Below are 19,245 nucleotides of genomic sequence, written 5' to 3'. Positions count from 1 at the left end.
GACTGCTCTGGACTCAGTACCCAACTTCAGTAGCACAACATAGTTTCACATTTTGAAGAACTATAATTTATGATACCTAAGCATAGTCTTATAGTCTTGTGAATTTATGCAAAAATGAAACATTGACCATTACAGTATTCTCTTTCCTTGGCCACTATCATGGATGGAAACAATTGTGAGCCATAGCAGAAGATCACTCAGAGGGGAGATACTGTAAAATGATAAGTCATAATTCAATCAAAGCATATACAAAGAAAGCACAAGTGCATTTGTACTTCTATCCATTTATTAAACAAATCCTTTACAATGATTCCATACAAGATTAGTGTACAGAAAACCTACAATTTATCCTATGTATAAAAATACAGATTTTTAGCAGACAAGTACCATGAAAATTTTATTTCAGTGTCTTGGTGTATCAAAAAGTATGTAGGAGAAAGTACTGTTGATCAGAAAATAGGGTAATCATATCAACTTGTGAATCTCACACACATACATACAAAAGTTGTGCTAATATACAAAGCAAAACTTATAAAAGTACACTGCATAAGAATAAATTTAAACAGATATGAACAAGCAGTGATTTATTGATTGCCTTCAGTATCATAATATGTAAAAATCATTATAATTCATCTTGAAATGTATAAATGTATAATTATATTGCAAACGAGAATGAAGTGCATGGCATACAGCTACTACTCGCCTTCATAACATTTTGGAACGGCTAAGGATTAAAGGTATTCACAGCACAAATAGGAGTCCTCAATAAATGTTGCACATTCTAATATTTAAACTTTGCATGCTCATATTTCAATACTAAACCAGAACAGCAGGGTAAGTCTTTTAGTCTTGTTTGACAGGGTATTTTTTAATACGGAGCCCAAGTAAGTAATGTTTCCTGGCACTGGCAAGAACAATGGACTCGTCAATGCAGTGTTGCTATCTGCAATGTTCTCTGTCCCCACTTCCTACATAAGACAGGTAGGGTACCAACTGTATGAGGGCTGAAATGCCACCACCATAAATACTTACGCTGGCCAGGTCAACTGATTAACATTTAGATTATCAGAAGAGGCATTGGTGGTCACTAAGATCTCATTCATACATTGCTACAGCAGCATGACGGTCAACTGTTTCCATACTATTCAAACAGTGCCTTATGGGAGGTACAAAGCCATTTTCAATCGAATGGTGGAAGTCTGCCCATGCCACCTTTGTAAGGAAGTGCTCTGGCTATCAATGGGCAGAGAAGCTGAAGATTTAAAAATGCAGCAAGTGATGCCATGAACAGAAATGTAAAGGATTATAGTGAAAATCTCTGTGAGGTAATTACATCAGTTTAAGGATTACTTTTCTTAATATAAAAGTTCAATGATTCACTGCTGAACAAATCAATCTATGTTTAAGAATATATCCTATTGAATTCCCAGGATGAAAATAAATTCAGCTGAAATCAACAACAGCACTTATGGAATCAAGAATACAATCATAAAATAATTGAGTTAGAAGGGGCCTAGAAGGCCAACAGGTCCAACCCCCGTTCAGTGCAGGAATCCAAATCAAAGTAGAAACTTTACCTGAAAGTTGCAATTGGAAGCAACTTTCTAACCTCAGTCATAAGCAAATATACTGTAAATTAGGTCCCAAGCATTTCAACTTATAAGGAAGAACATTTAGGTTCACAAGTCTTGTCTATCAAAAATATTTCATACTTTGGAGCTAGACTTTGGATTTTCTAACTCTCTTCTGTGCTTAGTGAGTTATTTCAGAGTGCCCAATAAATTCAGAAAGAAGCTAATAACAACTGTGGGCCTTAGGATAAACTGTTGCATGAATCCATATTTTCATTTGCAATACTGTATACCTAAGGAGGGGTCTAACAGGTCTTAAAAACCAGCCTGAAGATAAATATGAGAAATACAGGACAGATTGCCTCTGATGAACCGAGATAACACTTTTGGTCACATTTTTGGCTACTTCTTCCAAAACTAAAACCATGCATATATTTAAACAAGTCTGTTGCAGTAGGTCAATTGAGTAAGACAGAGAAGGACTGCTTTTACTTGGACTGGTTGTGGAAAATTTAATCCACACTTTCACTGGTTTTCAGAAGCACTCCTTTAATACCTATCAGGGTGCATTAAAAAGCAACACAAGCTTGTTTGAAACTATTCTGATGAAGGGAAGAACAATCTATCCTTTAGAGTCTTTGTGACTCTGGGCACTTATTCTTTGCTGTTTGTTTCAGTTTGATCCCACATAGCTCAACTCTGTTTGGTTTTCTATTCAAACCCAATTGAATGGGGGGAATGTCACCTACTATATGCTATTGGACTGTGGCTCCCAGCATTCTTCACCAGAGGTTATGCCAGCTAAGGCTCATGGGAGATGCAGTGGAGCAATATCTGAGACATTGCACTTTAGCCACCCCTGTATCAATGTGTGGCTAAAAACATTTGATTTTTCAAGCAGGGGATGGCAGTATATCTTTCTAATTTTGCCTGGAAAACAAAAGTCTTGACGATTTCATTAAGGCTGATGTTTAACAAAATCTCTTTAAATTTAGAATGTTATATTCATGGTTATAAGAATAGTGTTTGTATGGATAATCTCTATTTGACTGAAAAGCACTTATGTTGCACACATATACGTGCATACACACACACACACACACACACACACAAAGGCACCCTGGGTGAAACTGGATCTCACTTTACAACACAGTTGGGAGAGGGCTTACAAGTGTCAACTTTTCAAACCTAAACTTTGACAATATAATGAGTAATAAATATACAGTTTATCATTCATTATTGTATTTTAGCAGTTACAAAACTCCAATATATACAAATAAGTTCCATCCACAATAATGCAGATAAGAAGAAATGTGTCCACAGAATCCAAGTTAAGCACATAATTTATTCCTAGTTGATTAAGTGTGTGTGTGTGTGTGAGGGGGTTATAAAAGACATTAAAACTATTAACAACTCAAGATTTGTGCTTCCCTACATTTTTTCCACCAGAAAGTGCACTAATAGTGTAAGAGTGCTATAGGCATTCAATAAGAATGTATTAAGTATACTCCTTCAAGGCTCCAATATAAACACTGGACAAAGACAGTACTTAAGAAAAATGAAAACTAGACTGTTATAGTCTGAACTGCTTTGACCACGGAAATGCAGACATCATTTAATTTTACAGAAATGTTTCAACACGGAAATTTTCAAACTCCACAAGAGAAAACCTGAGATGAGCTTCCCATAATTCACAATGCAATCCAACACATGCACTTAAAAACAAGCCCCATTTAGTTCAGGTAAAAGGGCAAACAACTGAAGACTAAGCCAAATGAAAGTGCTGAGACACTCCAATTAAGAAAGCATGATTTGTCTCAAGTTCCATTCTAAAACGCATGCTGGTCCCCATTCACTGGGAGCTTATGAAAATCAAGGTACAAGGGTCCATATTTTATCTCTTTCACCAGGAAAGTCATGGCAGTCGGGTAAGCCCAACACCACTCCTAAAACTGTGCAGTTGGTTACCAACATATCAATTGGCTAAAAATGTCATGGAACCAAAATAATCAATGTACTAAAATATATACTCTCTCTCTCTCTCTGTCTGTCTCTCTCTCAGTATCCATTAAAGAGAATTTAGTTTTCAAATCCTGAACATATTTAAGGCTTGAAAGGAAAAAAGGGCATTGGCACTTCAAAGCAACCTCCTATCTTTACATTCTGTACATACTCAATCATTGTCCTCAAATAAGTCATACCTCCAAACAGAAGTCAACCCATAAGACATTAAAAATGGTTAATTCTAGTATAGGTATATAGTACTAGATCAAAGCAGATGCTGCAGATAAGCCAGTAAGTACAGCTAAAATCTCATTAGTGCTCAAATGAAATCAGAATTGCAAATAAAGAATACATTTGACTGAAGACCACATGCCAAACAAACCAAGCTAACAGGAAGTCAGGAAAGACTGGCGTAAATCCTGTTACTAAGCATAGTAACTTGCACTTGGAAGAGGCCCATTTTCTATGGAACTTGCAGATGTGTTGACACACCAATCCCCAATGATTCAGTGGGTCTGCTCTAGTGTGACTTAGTATACTAAGCAACATGACTTCAGCCACCATTTAAGTGAGACTGCCCTCCTGTGACAATCACATATAACTCACATCTAAATAATTATTTCTTCTAGTGATGGATTACCTGTAACATATAGTTTGGCTCTCGTTTCAAACAAAAACTCATAGCCCACAATGCTTGCAAACCAGGCAAATTTACACACAAGCAAGCAGTTTAAAGTCAGGCAACAAATGGATTTAAGATTTTCAAAACATGTACAAATATATTCTGTTACCATATTTTAAGTCCTTACAGATGGCTTTGCAATCACTTTCTATATTCCTATTTAAATGTATGCATTACCAACAAAAACAAGAGTTATTTTAAATGTGTACACAGTAATTTACTTACATCTATATAGTTTACTTTCTTTCTTCGATCAACAGACTCCATAAACAGTAGATTATATTACAAGACAAATTGCTTTGGAAACACTGCTGAGTTTTAATGCAGCTTACAAAGCAACATCAAGATATGTCACACTTTGTGAACACCTGCAACTATCCTCATGGTATTGGGATCATGGACTGTTAGTCCAATAGTGTCACCCCACTCCTTCTCTCAAAATTCAGCAGGGCCCTGGAAACAAAATCTCACATCAGTATTATACTGTTGCAGGGAAGTATTTAATTTCAAAGTAGTAATGGTTAAAAATGTTTGCTAATAAGCATGCTTTTAAGGAACATACTGTCAAGTGTACCATGACTGACTCAATCCCTTGTTTAAAATATACACTTTCATGCCCTTTGCAACTATTTCATGTACCGTATAAGGCGACTGGGTGTATAAGATGGTCCCCCAACATTCCCACTCAGAATGTAGAGTTTGCTATATACTTGCTGTAAAAGACTACCCCCTCTTCCGCATGCATGATTCTGCTTTGGCTGCATCATGGGGAAAGTTCCTTTTGCCCCTTTTGGTTCCTCTTCTGAGAGATGCCAGGGTTTGCTGGAAGAAGGAACAGCAGAGAGGCGGCAGCCATTTTGGAGAGGCAGCAGCCATGTGGTCACATGTCAAAATGGCTGCTGCCTCTCTGCTGTTCCGACAGTCAGCTGTTCGGTGCTAAAGTCAGGCTGTCCCCAGGCTAGGAGTGGGGCTCTACTGGGTCTTACTACCAGGTAAGTGACTTCGCTGGGAGAGAGGGAGGGTCTGCTAGACATGCACCCAGCGTACAAGACGACCCCCCCACTTGGAGGCATGTTTTTCAGGGCCAAAAAGTCATCTTGTATGCTGGCAAATACGGTATCTCTAATTTAAATATTTTGGTCCCAAACATTTAAAATGGAAGTTTCAAGTTTACATTTGTGTGTAAATATAAGACCCTTCTTTACAGTATTTTTCTTTTTAAGCACCTCACAACCTTTAAAAGTATATTTTCTTTGATACTGAAAATGTACCTTTAAATAACAGCAGCTACTAACCGTAATACCTATATAAAAGGATGATGATCCATGTGAGTTCTGTGCTGTCAAGTCACCTCCCACTTATGATGGCAACCCTAATATGGCTTTCAATGTATGTGCGATGTGCAAGGAGTGGTTTACCATTGTCACCTTCCCAGTGAATTTTCATGGACAAGTAGGGATTTGAACCCAAGTCTCCTAAGTCCTGGTCCATCAGTCTATCACACTGGATTACTAAAATGATGACAGATGATCACACATGATGAAAACAGTAAAGCATATTTTGCAAGTGTGCCTTCTGATGGGAGATTAAATGCATTAGTTTCCAAATTAACCTGTAACATCTCTCAAGACTTCCTCAGGGAGGGGAAAGATATATTAACTACAGAAATGGTTCTTGGGCAGCCTTAAAAATAACTACCTCAGTCTTAAAAATCAAATAGCAAATATGAATATACTACTTTTGAGTTTGTCAGCTATGGCAACAGAGTCTTCTCCTGTTCTCCCACAAATGACAAAAAGTAGAAAAGTTTATAATAAATTTCTGGGATTGTTAACTGAAATATTTCTCTACACAGAACTTGTCAGCTGAGCACATTTAATGTCCAGTGAGCAGTTCTAATGTGAATTATCTCAGTGTTATTACTTTTAACTATGACAGATTACACACAGAAACAGCTTTAGAACAATTCCTTTGGTATCTATTTGGTAGACATGGGCGCTTTGCTATTTCTATCCAAGACAAAGTGTGGCACCACAGGTGGTGCAGATTCCCTTTCCCCCACCCTTGGGCCAGCTGCTAATCAGGCTCCATCCATCGCAGTGACACACCAATCCAGGCAGAAACCCAGCTGGCCTAAGCCCCCCTCCCCAGGCAGCCGACCACTCCAGCAAGGAGATGGGATGGGGGGTCTCCCTGTGCAGTCAGTGAACGGTCAGCTGCCTGGGAAGGTAGGGCAAGGCTAGCCAAGCTCCTGCCCAGATTGGTCTGTCACCACTGAAGAGGGACCTCAGCAATGCGCAGAACCCAGTTAATGACCCAATCAGCCCACAGGGTGGGGGAAGGGAATCCGCACCACCTGTGGTGTTGCACTTTGCCTTAATAAAGATGCACTCGTGTCTACTATGGGGCTATTCATTTATCTTGGTGAGAGGGCATTTTCAATCCATAAATATAAGGAACCATAAACTGTTTCCTTACTACAGTCATCCTACAGAGCTATCAGTACCAGCTATCTCTGCACCAGTAACTCACTGAGAGCAGTCGCAGTATGTGGTTTCTAATAAAACAAAATGTTAAATCACGTACACAGTAGAACTATTGGATTTCTGAGAGGCTGACTCAATGGGCTGTTTAGCCCACTCTTTGGAGCACTGCAGGGATGAGCTAAAAGACAGCTATCAGATGACATATTTGCTGGAGTTCACCAGGCCTCTCCTAAAGCATCCTTACCCACATACTTCTGGCCCCTGTCAAAAGGCTTCTACTTGTCTGGAGTGGGTAGGATTGCTCCGACTGCTAAAGTAAACTTTCCTCTTTCACTTCAAGGTATTTGCAAATTAATCACTTCCCCTGTTTGACAGAGGGCAAGGGAAGTGAATATATATATATATATATATATATTTTACTGTATGTAGACTATAACTGATGCCCTACATCAGTTATAACTTTTTTTAAAAAATGTTTCTTTGCCATACCTTAAAGGACCAGTCAAGAAACAGCCCAGAATCAAATCCATGGTGGTGGCTTCAGCTGCAAGCATTTTCTCGACTGGCCCTTTAAGAGAAGCCAAAGAAATGATTAAAAATAATAATAACTGATGCAGAGCATCAGCAATAGTCTATATACGGTAGAAAAACATTTTAAAAAACTTTCCTTGCCCTCTGCTGAGCAGGGGAAGTGATTCATTTAACAATATCCTGAAGTGGCTCATTTATTTGAGCCACTTCATGATATTGGAAGAAGCTATTTCCATGTGAACGGTCAGTCTTGATTAGATCATTCTAATGATTAGACCATTCCCAAGCAATCTGCACTAGCTCACTCCCTGCTGCTAGTGTAGTTGTACCCTGAGTCACATTTTAAAGGGCCGAGACATTTAAAAACCACATATACTGTTTTTAAAATTTTCTGCATATGGATTTTTTTTAATCTGAGAAAGGTCCTTCAACCAGCTATGCAAATTGATTATTTAACGTACTTTATTCCAGAGTATGCAAATGTGGAGTTCTCAGAATCCCTCACCTTTGGTTCTGCTAGCTAGGGCTAATAGGAGGTACAGGCCAAAAATATCTGGAAGGTAACGTTTGTTCCTACACTTTTCAGATGTTGTTGGATTGCAAATCCCATAAATCTTGGCCAGCATACGAAGAGGTAAGGAATACTGTGACTGAACAATACCTGGAGGACTGTACCTCACTCATCTCTAATCCCATCTAACCACTAGAGTTGCTTCCCACACAACAGTCACACATTCTCAAACATCTCAATGCTCAAAGGACTTCAGACAGCTTTGGAGTTTTTTTTAAAAAAAGAAAGGCAACTGATACTGGGTCCACACATATCTTGAGTTGCTGACAGACCTTTCGGCAGAGGAGGTTTACTCCAAGTGTTTAGAAAGCTACAGGAAATTGGATGGATTAACATCTTTAACATTTTTAAGAATCAATTAAAAACATGGATGTTTAGGCAGGCCTTCCCACCAGATAATTCCTGACGCCCTCTTTTTTTATTATTATTATTGTATTATCTTTTAATTGTTGTTAGCCGCCTAGAGTGGTCCTGACACGACCAGATAGGTGGGATATAAATGAAATAAATAAATAAATAAATCTTCCACGATTAAGATGCAAGATCCATGCAAAATAAAATAAAATAAGGAACTGCTAATACTACCCAGCCAAATCAGCCACTACCCTATAATTGGTGACATTCAACCAACATGCAGAACATAACTTATAGCTTTGGTGGAGAACTGATGTGTACTATCATTAAGGAAATGCTGCTGACATTTTGAGAAAAAAACGGTATTAACTCTTACTGACTTTACACATTCATCTTGGTGGTTGACCTAAACACCAGATGCAAGAGACAGGAAACACAAAGCCAAAGAGACCCTAATTACTAGCTCCACACTCCCTATTCGTAAAGTATGCTATTTTTCCCATGAAACCTTGCTGAGAAGATGGACAGAAAACCAGAGTTATATAAAATGGTATGTAAACAAAGTGAACCACATAAATGCTACTCTGCCCATGTTAACTTGCAAAAGTAGTATTCATCTGTGGACAATTATTCAAGCATTCCATAGATTTGCTTTCATGCCTATAATGTTATTATGCCGGTAATCTCCAGCTAAATTAGTCTAGATAGTAATTCAGAGAAAGAGAAGAGACTAATTTGGACAACTGACATTTGCAACAACAAAAAAGCTTCAGAATAACAGTTGTTATTATCATGTAATATCAAGTTGGTTCTGACATGGCAATTCTCATAGGATTTTCTAAATACAGTATGTGAGACATTCAAGGTTTACCACTACCACTCCACAGTAAACTTCCATGGCTGGGCAAGAATTTGACATTAACCTCCAGATTTTAGTCTGATACTCTGTCCATCACATTGAATCTCCACATAAAAGTACCATTTCAGAAATACTGCAGCACATGGACACAAATGTTCCTTAAACTTAAGGTTGAATCTAAAAGGGTGGCCAGCTTTTGACAAACAGAGCAGGTCCAACACCAAATTCGTATTATTCTTCCGAGTGGATGATGAGCGGAGTGGATGTTGGTGTTAAATCCCAGGTCATATCTGGCTGTATTTACAAGTGGTTTGAGATTTATGTTTTATCTATGGTCCAAAAACTTACTGAGGTGCATTCAAAAATTCTTCAGTTACACATCTGGCATGGCTGCCTGCTGTTAGACACAGAATAGAACTATAGGAGTGCAAGATTTCAGTTAGCTGGCAGACCTTATTACAAAAATGTACAGAGGAATTGTATAATCTAATATCCAAATGTTATTATTGCTACCTGTCTCCCAAATACATCTTCTCTATTGCTGAAAACTATCTGTTTTGAAAGCATAGTATTAATTCTGAGGCTTCTACTGGATGGTGGAAATGCACACTAAGTATCCTCTCTCTAGGTGTACTAACACCATGCACCAAGATAGTCTTCATTTTGATGCATCTTTCTCTTCTTTTGCAGACAGGTTTGCTTTCTTTAAGACCAGTCATTAGAGTTTTAATTTCAATTGCTATCAAAAGCCTTCTCCCTCTGTTTGTACATGTGTTGCTCTTGGCCACCACATGTTCCTCCTCTTTTTTCTAAAAAAGTGAGCATTATTATTTTTAAAAGGTCTGAAGACTTCTATTGCAGGTATTCCACTTTGCATATAACATTCACCCATCCAGACGTTGAATCTCTGGGCGATGATCTGCTTCTCTGGATTCAGTCCGTGCACGCATATAATCACTGGTTTGTCGTGTGTTCTGCTGTTGGCTATTAATTCTCCAATTTTTAACTGCTAAAAAAGAATTCACAGCATAGATGGCAGTTGCCAGGAAACCAAATATCTAAAGAAAAAGAGAAAGGAGAGACATTTTCATAACAAAAACACTGCATTTGTACTACTGGCTTTAATGTTGCTGTCAACGTTCAGAAACTAACTATATAGCTTGCCACATGTTATTTCTCTTCAAGTACTTTGAATACAAGCCCAAAAATATACAGTGGGGTCTTGACTTACGAACGGCCCGAGTTACGAACATTTTGACTTACGAACCGCTCTCACAGGAAAATACTGACTTGACTTATGTACTTAGATTTGAGTTACAAACTGAAAACAAAACTGAAAAAAAAACCACGTGGGAGGCAGGGAAAGTGCAAAATTTGAACTTTCAGTTAACTGTTGGCCAGTGAAAAGGGTGCCTGTCTGCTTCCTGACTCCTCCCAGCGTTTAGAGAGTGGATTGGGAGACAGTCTTCAGACTGCCTGGTACTGCCTGGACTGTATTTTCCCTGCCTTCCCTGAACCTGCGGTTTGTATTCTCGATATGGCTGAAAAAAAGAAACAAAATATCCCCCTCTAGTGGTTGAAGGCAGAATAGCAGCTTCCCATTAGTTTCTATGGACGGAAAAGAGCAGATACGGATCAAATGGTTTTCAATGCATTCCTATGGGAAATGCAGATTTGACCTGCGAACCTTTTGACTTGAGAACCGCCTTCCAATACGGATTAAGTTCTCAAGTCAAGACCCCACTGTACACCTGTTTCTTTTGCCTGGTAAATCAACTGCTATTTTTTTCACCCTAATTTTCTAATCATGGGTAGCTTTTAGGAGGGGAGACTCCCAGGTATCACATCTGAATATTCTAATGTGACTTCTCTAGAGCCTTAAAGTAAAGAATCCATACATACTCCAAATGGTTTCCACTAAAAATAACAGGTTAGCCATTGGAGAATGGCGAATTATCTGAAAAGCTGGGAAATCTGTAACCCTCCAAATGATGTTGGGCAATGCCTATCAGTCCCAGTCAGTAGAGTCAATAGAAGGATAGATTGGTAGTGTAACTGAAGGGCTACATGTTACTTACTCTTGATACAGAGTCTATTGCTCACTATCTGCTTCTTATGAAATATATCATATCTCCAAAGCTACTGTAAGAATGCCACTAAAACTCAATGTCAACAGCCATTCTGTGATTTTAGTAATGACATATTTACAAATCTGAAACTAGGAGGATTGAGAGTTCAGCTTTTCTGAACAAACCAACTGCAACACTGCTCAGATGCAAAAGGGACTCCTAATGTCCAAACATGTTCTGAGCCCAAAAGCTGAATAAAGTTAAAGTGTGATGCATAATATGACAATACTGGTATGTAAATGTTACCTAATTACTAAATAAAAATGTGTTCTGTTTTATGTTTAAAATATTGATTGGTGAGAAAAGTGGGGGTGTCTTATACATGGAAAATATGTACATAAAATCTTTCCTTGCCTCAGAAGGATTGCAGAACAGAGAGAACACTTCCTAAATCCAGAACCTTATCATTTGTAACCTTTGAACCTCTGAACTGCAGAGCTGGAAGGGACCCTATGGATTAAGGGAATTTTTGTGTATTTTGCATGTTAATCCTGGTTTAAGATTTTAATGGTGGAAGTTGCCTGGGTTCTTTTTAAGAAGAAAGGTGGGGTAAAAATATTTTAAATAAATAAAATAAATAAGATTTTCTAAAAGAATCGGGGTGGTGGCAATGACATGAAAAAAGAAAAGAAAATCTCTCCTTCACAGTTTTGGAGTTTCTTCCCAGGCTTTCTCAGATTGAGAGAAAGAAGCTGATAATCCAGAAAGTAATGGGCAGCAACTCCAAAGGAGACTGAGGTCTGTGATAACAGCATATCTGACGAACTAAAAAAAATTTTTTTTGAATCATCAATATTACAAAATTTTTATTTAAGAGTTATTTCTCAGTCTAAAACCAAGCTTAATAGTCCACAACTATTCTGCTACAGCAGCCAGAATGAAGTTGGCTTGGTTTTCTTTGAAGCCAAAATACTGAATAAATCAGCAAGCAAATCAGTAAATCAGTAAATATTATATTTATTACATACAGGAAATAAGTACATTTTAATAGTAAGAACCACTGATTGAAATTCCATGAGAATCAGTATACATTAGTGTGGAAGTAGCTTACAAAAATGGAAAGAGGAAGTAGATACAAAATTTAGCACAACTGCATGCTTTTGGCTTCAATATTCACCACTTGGCTGCCCTAGCATGCCAAAGCCAAAGATAAAGTACATCTCATTAAAGTTCTTCTCACAATGGGAGACTGAGTTGTTGCCTACAACATTTAGCATTATGAGGCTGATATAGGAGAACATGAAAAGGAGTTCTTACCACAGCTGCAATTTCTGCTGCTTTTTTATGGTTCAGTGCTGAAAGTACTACAGAGGCAACGAAAAAGAAGAAAGTGCAGAGTCCAGTATTGACCAAATCCTATTAAAACAGAATTAGATAAATTACTTCACAGTGACAATGTCAACTGACTGCATAAAACAGAAAATTTTTCATAGTTCCAATACAACAGACTTTTTTAATACAGAAGAAGCAACAAATACACAGAACACATTATGTGTGTGTGTTCTGTACTGTCAAGTCAGAACTGGCTTATAGTGACCATGATAGGGCATTTTCAAGGAAAGTGAGATATTTAAGGAGTGATTTTACCAGTTCCAGTCCCCACTCCATGGCCAAGGGAGGATTAGAAGCCTGTTCTTCTGAGTCCTAGTCCATCACCCAATCCGCTATTGCACACTGACTGGGAATCCAAAGAACACATTATAAGCCCTAAAACATAATTACAACACAATAGTTTAAAGACTGGAGCAATTACTGGACAGAGAGAATAAATGCTAATAAGAAAGAGACACAGAGAGAGAGAGCTCTGTATTTTTAAAAGCCTGCTTCCACTCCAAGTGATGAACCTTTATGCAATGTGTCTACTCAACTAAAACTAGTATCTCCTCTTCTAACCACAAAATGTTATACACACACACAGAGAGAGAGAGAGAGAGAGAGAGAGAGAGAGAGAGAGAGAGAGAGAGAGTGGTGCCTCGCTTAGCGAGGTTAATCCGTTCCAGATTAACCCTCGCTCAGCGAATCCATTGTTAAGTGAAATAAAAAAGGCCATAGGAATGTATTAAAACTGATTTAATACGTTCCTATGGACTTAAAACTCACCGTTCTGCGAGTTTCCTCCATTGCGGCGGCCATTTTGGATGCCTCGTTAGCGAGGCAAAACAGCGGTCGCCATTTTGCTTTAGCAGCGGCCATTTTGGAACCGCCGATCAGCTGTTCGCTATGCTTTGATCGCGTCCGCGCGATCATCGCATAGCGAAAAAAGCCCATAGGGGCCATCGCTGAGCGAACGCTCCAGCGATGGCCCGGGACCCCTCGTTGTGCGGTTTCATCGCATAGCGAAGCGTTCGCTATGCGAGGCACCACTCTCTCTCTCTCTCTCTCTCTCTCTCTGTGTGTGTGTGTGTGTGTGTGTGTGTGTGTGTGTATAGGGAGAGAGAGAGAGAGATTTTTTTATTGCTAACTCCCTGGAAGCTAAAAAGTTACTCATATGCTTGCCACATGAAACTTTTGCATTATAAAATATATGAGAACTGTAATATATATTCTTAATTTGCATAATAAATATGTACATATGACATGTACATACACAACATTCTCCATACAATACAGAAACATCTTTTAATGCTTTCCATTTATTTTGATATAAGAGTTGGGTTGAGGGCTTTCAAGCCCGATCGAGCACGTTCTTTATGGCAGGAGTATCTTCCAGGCTGTTAGATTCAGAGATGGTATGTCTGGGTGGTAAATCATTCCTTTGTCTTATGTCAGAAGATTGGGGATCAGAGGGAGCCTGAATGAGTCTGTTGACATTGACCTGAGGTGAGTGAACCACGGTTGCCTCAGCCACTGTGGTGCAAGGAGGATTGCACTAGACTGGAACTGTCAAAGTCAAATGACAGTCCTCTGTATGAGAGGTATGGGATGGGAGGAAATAGATAGAGTAGGTCTTCATCCCAGTCTATCATGAATACGTCCCTGATCGAATTCCTGTCCGCACCTGCTCAGAAGCAATGATGTTGGCATTTGGTATTTGCTTGTGAGGCAAAAATATCGTTGGTAGAAGTGCCCCAGCGTTCACACAGTAGATCGAATATGTTGTCATTTAGAGACCATTTGTGTGTCCTTGATGTCAAGTGACTGAGGTAATTTGCGAGGGAGTTTTATTCTGTGGCTATGTGAACTGCTATAGGGAAGATGTGATGTAGCTAACACCATTCCCATAACTCAATGGTGAGATACAGGAGGGATAAAGAATGTGTGCCTCCTTGCTTGTTCATGTAATACAGGACGGTAGTGTTGTCTGTAACAAGTTGAACTGCACATTCTGCGATGAGTCGCAGGAAAGCGTGAAAGGCTCTGATGACTACTAAAACTTCGAGGTGATTGATATGCAATAATTTTTCTTGATTTGTCCATAGGCCATGAATCTTGTGATGTAGGCAGCATGCTCTCCAGCCCGACAGGCTGGCATCGGTGGTAACTTGTATCGTCGGTTGGAGAGGAAAAAAACGGTCATCCAACGAGTAGATTCGGGAGAAACGTAAACCAGGTGAGTTGACATGCTAATTCAGGTGTTACCATTAGATGGTAGATGGGTGGACTGTTATGGGATTGAATAGGGACAGGTACCACGATTGCAGCAATCTCATTTTGAGTCAAGCATGCTGTATGACTGAGGTTGTTGATGCCATGAGTCCAAGAAGAGGTTGGACATAATGGGCTGATACGGAAGCCAGAGGTTGAAAGGGCTGAATGGCCTTTTTTAATTTGAGGACTCCCTTTTGTGGAAGAAAGGCTCTGGCCTGTATAGAACTGAAGAGATCTCCGATGTATGTGGCATTTTGGGAAGGCTCGAGATGTGATTTTGTAAGATTCACCTTCAGGCCGAGATCTCGGAGTGTAACGAGAGTGAGATGGGTAGCTCTGATGGTGTTGTGATGAGATAGATGTTAAAACTATCAGCCAGTCATCTATGTATGGAAATATAATGATACCTTGAAGTCAAAGGTATGCAGCAACTGGTGCCCTGCATTTTGTAAAGGTTCTTGGTGCTGTGGAGAGTCCGAAAGGGAGAGCGCAGAACTGGTATGTGGTGTTGTTGAACCGGAATCGAAGAAACTTGTGGTGATACAGATGAATAGAGATGTGGAGGTACGTGTCTTGAAGATTGATCACGATGAACCAATCTCCCTGCAAAAGGAGAGGAATGATGGTATCTAGCATTAGCATTCTAAAGTGTCAAGGTCGAATAAATTTGTTGAGTATGGGGTGGAATCCTCCATCTTTTTTAGGTACCATAAAGTATCTGGAGTAGAAGCCATCCTGCGAGTCAGATGAAGGGACTGGCTTGTTTTTGAAGACGACAGACTTCTTGATGAATTGTAGAATATGGGGTATTTTTGATTCTTCCAGTTGGTGGAGAGGATTTGAATTCAAGGAGGTAACCATGTTTGATAACAGAGAGGACCCATTTATCATTAGTTATAGACTGCTATGTATGGAAGAATGGGCTTAATCTTGTTTGAAACTGAGTCTGAAAACGAAAAGACGGTAACAGAAATTTATGGGTATTGCTTACCCTTCTTTTGGGGCTGGCGAAAGAACTGGTGACACTGTTGTTGGTTTCGAAAGGGCAATGATACCGAGGTTGATTGTCCTTGAAATTGTTTGTTGAGTGATTGCGGTTTGTATTCTCGATATGGCTGAAACTGTTGGTATGATTGTTGGTAGAATGGTTGCCATTGGTATTGTAGACGTAAGAATTTGTAGGTCTGTTGGGTAGAATAAGACCGGGCAGTTTTGTGTATTTTATGAAGATTCTCCATCACTTCATCAGTTTTTTTATTAAATAGGCTCCTTCAAATGGTAGATCTTCAATTCTAGATCTGTCATCGTCAGAAAGACTAGAAGATTGAAGCCATGCGTGTTGCATCTAAGTCTTTGGAGGTGGCCAAAGACTTAGATGCAACATCTGCAGTGTAATGAGACACAATTCTTTGATGCTTGGCAAGTGTAGCAGCTTCTGTGTAGATGTTGATGGCTTCTGTTTTGACTGATTCTCGAGCAGATTCAAGTATAGGTAGAATTTTATTCCATAGTTGGGTTAAATTTCACACTTATCCCTATTAAATTCCATTCTGCTTTTCTTTTCAGGCCAGTGCTACAGCCTATCAAGATCTTTTTGAATTTTGATCCTGACTTTCATAGCATTATCTCTTCCACCCAACTTTGTGTCATCCACAAATTTGATAAGTATTCCCTGCACTCCCTCATCCAAGTCAATAATAAAAATATTGAAGAGCACTGGGCCCAGAACTGAACCTTGTGGTACCACATTTGTTACCTCCTCCCAGTCTGAGAAGGTCCTATTGATAAGCACTCTTTGAGTATGATTCTTTAACCAGCTGTATATCCACCTGACAGCTGTTCTACCCAGTCCACACCTAATTAGCCTGTTAATCAGAATATTATGTCTACAGCATTTCCACTGTCTACCATGGAGGTTACCTGATCAAAAAATGAGATAAGGTAAATCTGGCAGGATTTGCTCTTGACAAATCCATCTTGGTTCCTAGTTATTACTGCATTGTTTCCAAGATCCTTGTAGAGTGACTGCTTTATAACCTGCTCCAGAATTTTTCCTGTGATTGACGTCAGGCTAAGCAGTCTGTAGTTCTTTGGTTCTTCCTTTTTGCCCTTTTTTGAATATAGGGATAACATTAGCCCTCCTCCAATTATCTGGCACTTCACCCATTCTCCTCATCTCTCATTTGGACTTTTGCTACACACATACCAGAAGAATGCTTTTTTGTTGCTTTTAGTGTCTATAGCTAGCCTCAGCTCATTCCCAGCTTTCACCCTCCCTCCTAATGCCAGCCCTGCAATTTCTTGCTACATATCTGTACTCTTCCTTTGTGATCTTGCCTTCTTTCCACATCCTATGTTTGTTCTTTTTTGTTTTGGGGTCCTCTCTAAGCTTTTAATGAAGCCACACTGCCTTTTTTGCTGTCTTCCACCTTTTTTTTCTTGTTGGAATTGTTTGTAGTTGTGCCTTCAAAATTTCCTGTTTTAGAAGCTCCCACCCTTCTTGGACTCCTTTTCTTATTAGGATCTCCTCGCATTGAACTGTACTTATCCTTGTTCTGGGTTTATTACAACTGGCTTTTTAAAAATCCAGTGTATATATATGTGGCTACATTCTGCTTTGGTTTCCTTTGAAACCGCCCAGAGTAGACACATTCTAGATGGGCCGTATATAAATCTAATTAATAAATAAAGTAAGTAAAATTTGAAATCAAGAATTCCAGTAGAACATGGTCACTCTCATCCAGAGTTCCCCCCCTTACTGCCACTTTTTCCACCAAGTCTTAGAATTAATTCAAGGATAGGTAGTTTCTTTCTCCACTTTTTGTAGGAGAAAATTATCAGCCACACAAGCCAGGAATTTCTTGGAAGGGCTATATTTGGCAGAATTTGTCTTCAAACAAATATCAGGATAATTGAAGTCTTTCATTACTACTACTTTGTGTTTCTTTGAAATTTTTGCAATTTATTTTTCAAAAGCATCATTTGCATCTTCTTGATTGGATGGCTGGTAGTAGACTCCAACTACCATGCTCCTTTTGTTTTTTACCCCAGTTATATTAATCTATTTGCAATTGATGGGACAACCAAGCTCATGCTCCTGTATTTCTTTGCAGGAATATATGTTTTTTACATGTAGTGCTACTCTACCTCCCTTTCTATTCTTTCTGTTCTTTTTGAACAATTCGTATCTTTAATTGTTGTATTCCAGTCATAGGAATAACCCCACCGAGTTTTGGCTATTCCTATCAAATCATATTTACCCTCCTAATCTATGATTTCCAATTCTTCTTGTTTCCTATACTTCTGGCATTCACATATAGACACCAGATATTGTGTGACTTGTGGCCTGCTTTATTTCCTACATTTTTTGAAGATTATTCAGCCCCATTAGAGGTGCTCCATCCCTTCCTCATTTTGTACATACTCCTTCATCTGTCTTTAGCACTAAGCTTGCTTCTCCCTCTCCCTTTTAATTCAGTTTAAAGCCCTCCTGATGAAGTTCCTCATGCTGTGGACAAACACATTCTTCCCGGCTCTTGCCAGCAGTCCATTTTCCAGAAAGTGTAGCCTGTGGTCCCAAAATCCAAATCCCTCATATCGATACCATCTTAGTAGCTACTCATTCACCTGAGATATTTTCCTTTTTTCTTTCTATCCTTCTTCTGAGTACTAGACAAGAAGACTATGTGGGCCCCAAAGTCCTTGAGTTTCCTTCCTAGAGCTTCAAAGTCTTGATGAGATTTCTTTATAGCTCCTTTTGGCTGTGTCATCTGCTCCCATGTGGATGAGAAGAAAAGGTTACGTATCTGTGGGTTTTATGAGTGATGGCAATCCTTCCTTCATATCCCTAATCTATCCTCCAGGGATACAGCATACCTGGTGGGTCCATGGATCTTCCCAGCATATTTCGGTTTCAATCCCACACAGTAGGGAGTCCCTTACTACAACTACTCTTTTCTTCTTCTTTTTGTACGATGTGGGTTCAGTTACTGTGTTTTGCTGAGCTTCAGCTATTTTCATGTCTTCCTGTGGGGTTTCCTGTATGTCTTTCTCTTCATGGTCTCTGGCAGAGTCCTCTCCAAGAATCTGAAAGTGGTTTTGTAGTTCCAATGGTGAAGAGTGTCTTCTAAGTTGAATTCTTCATTTAAATAAAAGGTTATTGTTCTGTGGAAACTTACCCATGTTGTCATGGACTACGACCAGGGGGCCACTCACAGAGCAGAATTCACAATTTCATGGCTATATATAGCAGAATATTTGTTGATCTTTTTTTGGAAACTGGAAGCCTCCTGGCTCAGCTGCTGGCCATATTCGGATCAGAAATGGAACCCTCTAATTTAACAATTAAAAACTATAAATCAGAATTTCCCATTTCAGTTGTCTACTGAATCTCCCAAATCCTCTCTAAACAGGTAGGTTTTCAGCTCCCAGTAGCTGAAAGGAGAGAGGGGACCAACTGCATCTCCCAAG

The 19,245-nt window shown here is 39.2% G+C and overlaps 1 protein-coding gene across 1 annotated transcript in view; it reads right to left on the bottom strand.

Moving 5' to 3' along the window:
- Nucleotides 1-268: 268 nt before the first annotated feature.
- CMTM4 (CKLF like MARVEL transmembrane domain containing 4) overlaps nucleotides 269-19,245 on the bottom strand; it is a 46,533-nt gene continuing 27,556 nt past the window's right edge. Inside the window, exons 3-5 of the mRNA XM_020814391.3 lie at nucleotides 12,445-12,543; nucleotides 9,947-10,116; nucleotides 269-7,311 (exon numbers count right to left, since the gene is read on the bottom strand). Coding sequence (XP_020670050.3) covers nucleotides 7,284-7,311; nucleotides 9,947-10,116; nucleotides 12,445-12,543 — 297 coding nt within the window. The 3' untranslated portion in view covers nucleotides 269-7,283. The remainder of the gene's footprint in view (nucleotides 7,312-9,946; nucleotides 10,117-12,444; nucleotides 12,544-19,245) is intronic.

The sequence above is a fragment of the Pogona vitticeps genome, chromosome 10 (genome assembly GCF_051106095.1).
Source record: "Pogona vitticeps strain Pit_001003342236 chromosome 10, PviZW2.1, whole genome shotgun sequence".
Taxonomy (NCBI): Eukaryota; Metazoa; Chordata; class Lepidosauria; order Squamata; family Agamidae; genus Pogona; species Pogona vitticeps.
The sequence above is the reverse complement of the archived record's forward strand: the minus strand, read 5'-3'. Positions and strand labels throughout refer to the sequence as shown.